The sequence below is a fragment of the Pygoscelis adeliae genome, unplaced genomic scaffold, assembly GCF_000699105.1.
Source record: "Pygoscelis adeliae isolate BGI_AS28 unplaced genomic scaffold, ASM69910v1 Scaffold298, whole genome shotgun sequence".
In the NCBI taxonomy this organism is placed as follows: domain Eukaryota; kingdom Metazoa; phylum Chordata; class Aves; order Sphenisciformes; family Spheniscidae; genus Pygoscelis; species Pygoscelis adeliae.
The window spans coordinates 2,601,447-2,607,390 of NW_008825303.1; the positions used below are offsets into that span (position 1 = coordinate 2,601,447).

At 45.5% G+C, this 5,944-nt stretch overlaps 1 protein-coding gene across 1 annotated transcript; it reads left to right on the top strand.

The window, feature by feature from the left end:
• The first annotated feature begins 47 nt into the window (after positions 1-47).
• Positions 48-5,850, top strand: HYKK (hydroxylysine kinase). Its single transcript, XM_009330063.1, has 6 exons — positions 48-169; positions 411-489; positions 792-1,144; positions 1,916-2,058; positions 4,458-4,641; positions 5,320-5,850. Exons 3-6 carry the CDS (start codon positions 799-801, stop codon positions 5,781-5,783), a joined length of 1,137 nt encoding a protein of 378 aa, XP_009328338.1. The 5' UTR covers positions 48-169; positions 411-489; positions 792-798; the 3' UTR covers positions 5,784-5,850.
• The last annotated feature ends 94 nt before the right edge of the window (positions 5,851-5,944 follow it).

Consider the following 5,944-nt stretch of genomic DNA (forward strand, 5'->3'; position numbering starts at 1 on the left):
TAGGAGGGGCTGAAGGAGAGGGCCACGCCAGGGCCGGGGCGCAGGGCTGCCTTCCCGTTAACCTAGGCCGCTTCAGCCAAGAGAGGCGCTGGCGAGCGGGTGGGCTGGCGGGGGCCCCGGCAGACGGCCGCTCTCCCGCGGCTCCTCGGACTCCCCGGGCGGGACAAAGGTTGGTGCGGCTCCCGCGGAGTCCAAGGGTCGCTCGTTTGCGCAGAGGGAAGGCCGAGGCCCGGCGCTTTCAGCACCGAGTCCAGCCTCAGCCGAGAGCTGGAGCGGGCGAGAGACGGAGCAAGCGTCTGTGGGTTTGTTCTGCGTTTCTTAGCGCAGGGATTCTGAAGGCCGAGACCGGGCAGAAAGATTACGTCTGCTTTAACGTTAAGATCTACTAAAATGTTTCTTGTCTTTTGCAGAGGTGAATTTAGAACTTCCTGGACAGGGATTCAGCAACTCCATTCCTTAGGAAATCATTCCCGGTTAGCAACGTACCAGGTTAGGCTGCTACTGGAAATTAGCTAATAAAACTACTTCTAGTGCATAAGCTTTTAATGTCTACTTGTTCTAAACAGACTGAGCGCATGTCTCTAGAAGTGCTTTCTTGGGGGGGGCTACAGACTAAGTAGTTGACAAGAAACCATGATGTAAGAAACCTGGACTGGCTTAGTGGGTTTTCTTTGCTTGTTTAATAAATGTAGGAAACTCCTCTCCAGCACCCGAATGCGTTTTGTTGCAGTTATTACTGCTTCTGATGTCAGAATACAGGTAAGATCATCCAGCTTCTCTTTTTCTCCTAGAGACACGATGTCTTCTGGAAACGACTGTCGACCCCAGACATTCACCAAACCGGCACTTGGTGAAAAAGAAGTGACTGAGTTGGTTGACAGGGTGTTTGGATTAAAGGTGTCTTGGATCAGGCCACTCCCCAGCTACGACGATCAGAATTTCCACGTGCGTGTCTCAAGAAACAAAGGTGCGGCTGACGGCGCTGATGAGTATGTCCTCAAAATCACCAATTCGGAAGACAGCCAGGAGCCCGACCTCATCGAAGCGCAGACCCAGGCCATGATGTTTCTCAGCGCTGAAGGCTTTCCTTCAGCTACTCCCTATCTTACAAAAGACGGTAACATAATGTCTCTGGAGTCGGGAGGTGAGCAATTAGAAGCGCCTTTACTGTCCTACTGCCACCCTTAGCTTGGCAGTAGCTTGCTATGTGGCGGGCCGTAGATATACTAAAGTAAAACCCTAGGCTTATTTTTAAATATTAGGGGATATGTATCAGGTGACCTGTATGTCCAGCCATAATAGTCCAAACTTAAAATACCAGAAGCAAAGCAAGTCAAAGAGAGTAATAATTAACTATGAAAGCACTCAGGAAATAACTTCAGTGTAACGAATTGGAGAAAACGTTGATCTAACCTGTCCGTGCACAAGAAAGGGAAAAAAAAGCCTCATTGACTAAATGATGTTACAGATTATTTGCCTACAGAATGGTGTAAAATACAGTTCTAGCCCATCTATGATGCCAGAACAAATTGCTTTAACAGCACTTGGAAGAAAAATTGTGTCGACATTTTGCTTTTGTTTTCACTGTAACTTCTGTACAAAAACTGGGATTCCTGAGACCTCCTGTTCTGCTGCAAAACTGTGTAAGTGGGTGTCTGCGGGCACTGGAGGAAACCTGCTGTATGCAGAGTCAATCCCAGGCACAAGGACTGGAAGTCCAGCATAGACTGCAAGTGTGTTAAGGTTTGCACGTCACCGTACAACGTTCTGGCAAATCGCGTCTTTGAATGAAATCTCTTTTATCAGCTACATCTGATGGCTTCTGCACTGGGATAGACCTTCTTTGCCTCTTGCATTAGCTAATACTCAATAGCATATATTGAAGCGACTGACCGCCTCTCTCTCTGCTTGTTAGACAGTGGACCTGGGAACAAAAAGTACATGGTCAGACTGCTGACTTACCTGCCAGGTACGCCTGTAGCAAAAATTGCAACAAATACTCAGATTTTCTACGAGATCGGTAAGCTAGCTGCCAGTTTGGATAAAGCTCTCTCAGAGGTGAGTTCTCGTTGCTCCGGCCTCACAAACTTCTTTCTCAATTAGTTTCTCCTCCGTGTTTCTTCTTGTGCTTGCTGTCTGCTTTCCTGATCTGCAAAATTCAAGCTGGTGAATGCAGATGTCAGTTAACTCATTTTTCAGGTGCCAACCTCCAAGCTGGCTGTTACTAAAGCGTTTCCCCAAATAACGTGGCCAGCTGGTGCTTATGACATGGTATTGGCGATCCTTTTGCAATGCGTTTTTGTACCATGAACAGGGAGATAAGGATTTCTTTTTACTTAGGCAGAACTCATCTGTTTGGTGTTTCAAACCTGGCAAATCAGGAGAGTGAACCCCAGGCTGCCCAAATTAGAAGCACGTAAAGCTTGTTTTGAAGCATTTTTGTGCAGTGCACATCAGGCACAGCTGGCTGACCTGTTATTTTGAATTCATTTTGACTTGCTGTCTTTCTCCTGGTCATTAGAACTGTGACCGTTTAACATTGGCAGCAGTTGGTTCCTTCTCTACGATGCCAGCTGTGCCAATGAACAGAGATTTGTGACCCTTCTCTCATTCGTACTGCTTCCAGTCAAATAATCTTAATGCAAAGTAAGTTCTTTCTTTACTCTGTAATTATACAGGATAATAAAGCTGATAAATCAGCCAGTAATTAAGTTTGATACAGAAAAGAACTCTTGCATTATTTATTGCCTTTCATTAACCTTTCCTTCTCATGTTCTGGCCACTGGCTTCAGGCAATTATGAAATGTGAATTGCCAGCTTTACTAACCACATTCTTAAATTACAAGAGCATTTTTCAATTGGGAACGATAATTTACTGTTGCCTTCTAACACTCTGGCCACACTCTTATAATGCGATTAAAACAATTTATATAGACCAGCTAGTCTCAAAATATGCCTGTGACTTGTCCCGCCAAGGAGGAAATAGCTGACGAGAAAGCAGATTTTGATGGAAAAGGGTCTTTATGCCCTTAACATATGGATTATCATCTACCAAGGTTTGTTATTTCAAAGAAAGAAAATTACAATAATTACTGTCAAAACTTCAAAATATCGTTGACACCAAAAATAATACCTAAGGTATTAAATATTCTGATGACAGATCAGAAAATACAGCCTGTCTTTCCTCCCCAGTTAATTTATTTTGTCAGCTCGATAGCAATGATGTGCCGTGCTTTGTTTTGTGCACAAAACAGTATTCCACCACTTTCTCTGTTGGCGTCTCCTTTTGCTTGGACGTGCCTCACATCCTGTAACTGGAAATAAGTTAAGTTTATGGGTGTAAAGCCATAAAGACATAAAGTCTATGGCTTTACAGCACCAAGGGCCCCTGACCTTTTATTATCCTTCACACACCTGGTAACCCCGTTACAGCTTGCTGGAATACCCTGTTTGTGCTGGGAAGATTGCAGTGGTTGCTTACCAGATGACATTCTTCCTACCAGAGTGGTGCTTTATACAGCATTAGGGATCCTGTATTGTGATTTTTGCTTTAGGCTTGATCTCGTTCCTTACTTTTTCATATACGGTTCCAGTTTAGCTATCATTTAGCTATCTTTAAAAGGCTTAATTGCAAGCATGGGTTTCTTTTTAAGAGGAAGCCAGATACTCCAGTGGGAAGGTTTTTTTATTTGCCCTATGCTCTGATAGAATCTGGCCCACAAGCCACCTTAATAAGCATTAGAGGATTCAAGGATAAGAGTGGTATGTGGTGGGAGAGATGCTTTTCATCCTTGAATGTCACTTTCCAAACCACCTTTTTCATTGGCTAGTGAGAGACAGGTTAGGGACCTTGTTGTTTAAAATATTTAGGCTACCTGGATGTACAAAGGCAAATTTTCATAAGAATAAAGCTCTGTCCAGTATCTCCATAAAGTACTTCTGTCCTCAGGATTTTTCTTCTACCAGCTGATCCCAAGGCTCGTCCCCAGATGCTGCCACCTTTAAATGCACCGAGGGTGCCTGTTCCCAGCACGCTGGCAGGTTTTGTGTCTCTCCTGCCCCGGCAGCTTTCTGTAGCGCCAGCTGTGCAATCCAGGCTCTGCCAGTGCAGGACTCTGGCCTTGGCAAGGCCTCGAAGTCGGTACATGATGTCACGTTACAGAAAGGCAGTATCAGTTTTAAATTATTTGGGTGATGAATGACTTAAGATAATCTTTGTACTTAAAGAATGGGGAAAAACCCATTCGGGTTGTATGTAGATATTCAGATGCTTGCCTTCATCATTCTTCAGGTTATTCTTTTACTTGTTGATATAAAGCGATAGTCAAAAGCATGGTGCTTTTCAGCGAGTCTCATTAGGAGCCTGTTAAAGTTAAAAGGGGCTTTGAATCAAGCCCTTTAATCATAAAACCAGGATTTTTACTTATGGCCTACTTTATCTTGTGCTTTTTCCAAAGAAATTCCATCATCCATCAGTAAAAAGTCTGCATCGAGGTCAGTTCATTTGGAACCTGGCGAACGTTCCCCTTCTGGATCGGTACATTTATGCCTTGGGCCAGAACAAGTATCGTGACGTTGTGCAACAAGTTATTGAGCAGTTTAAAGGGAAAGTAATACCCAAGCTAAGCAGCTTTCGAGCCTGTGAGTATTTTATTTTCATTGTAATTATGTTGAACTGAGACACTGAAACTTCTTACAGGGGTTTGGGTCTGTGAAGAAGGCGAAAAAAGGCAAAAATAAGTCCCCTTTATCCCTAGGGATACACGTGCAAATGTTGTGCTGAATGAACACAGGGCAGAATAAGCCAGGAGCAATGTGCTGTCCAGAGTCAGGTTCAGTTCTTGATCTTTCTGACGAGTTTGCTTCCAGTTAAGGTGATGTTGTTCTATCGGCTTAATAAGAATATATGGAGTGCGCTACTGCCCTTCATAAAGGCCCAAATAACGATTTAATCATATTTTTTGAATTCAGCTCGCATTGACGTTGATGGTAATTTAACAATTTGAAAACTGCTATTCTGTGTTTGGAAAACGTGTAGCGTATCACGGGGTGGTACCGGACCCGAATAAGACCTCATAACGCTCCCTTTATCAGTTGCTGTCTGGTCACCTGCTGGTGGAACGGAGGTTCCGAGGAAGCAGTAAGGCCGTGAAGGGCAACGCTCGATGCGGAGGGAGGCTAGTATGGTTCTGTAGTTGAGTGTTAGTTTGAGCCTCTGTGCATCTTTTCAAAGCTGTTTCATTGAGAAGTGGGGAAAAAAAAGTTAGATTCTGCTGTTTAATGATTATTAAATACTGTTTCTATTTCTTCCGTGTTTAGGCATCAATCATGGAGATCTTAATGACCACAACATTCTAGTAGACTCCAGTTCTGCTTCCCTGGAGAATCCTCAGTACAGAGTGTCCGGCATCCTGGATTTTAGTGACATGAGCTACGGGTGTTATGTATTTGAAGTCGCAATAGCCATCATGTACATGATGATCGAGAGCCCGGATCCCCTGAGCGTGGGAGGGCATGTTCTCGCAGGGTTTGAAAGCGTCCTGCCGCTCACGGAGGAGGAGAGGGGTGCCCTCTTTCTCTTGGTGAGCGGGAGGTTTTCTCAGTCCCTTGTCATAGCGGCCCACACGGCTCTGCGGTACCCAGAGAATAAGGAATACCTCATGATCACAGCCAAAAGCGGGTGGAAGCACTTAATGAAAATGTTTGAGGTGGGCCAAGCAGCTGTAGAGAAGGCGTGGTTTGAGACTGCCGAAGCATACACGAACCGCGCACCTGCCAAGTAGATGGGCGGCTGCCGCGGCACCGGCGCGGGGGCAGCTGACCCTACGGCAATAAAGGCGGCGCTGCCTGCGCTGGAGCGCGTCCACCGCCGTCTGTACGCGGCAGGGGCGGGGCGCGATCCGGGACGAGGGTCGGTCTCTCCTCCCCGAGGCGGTGGTCACTC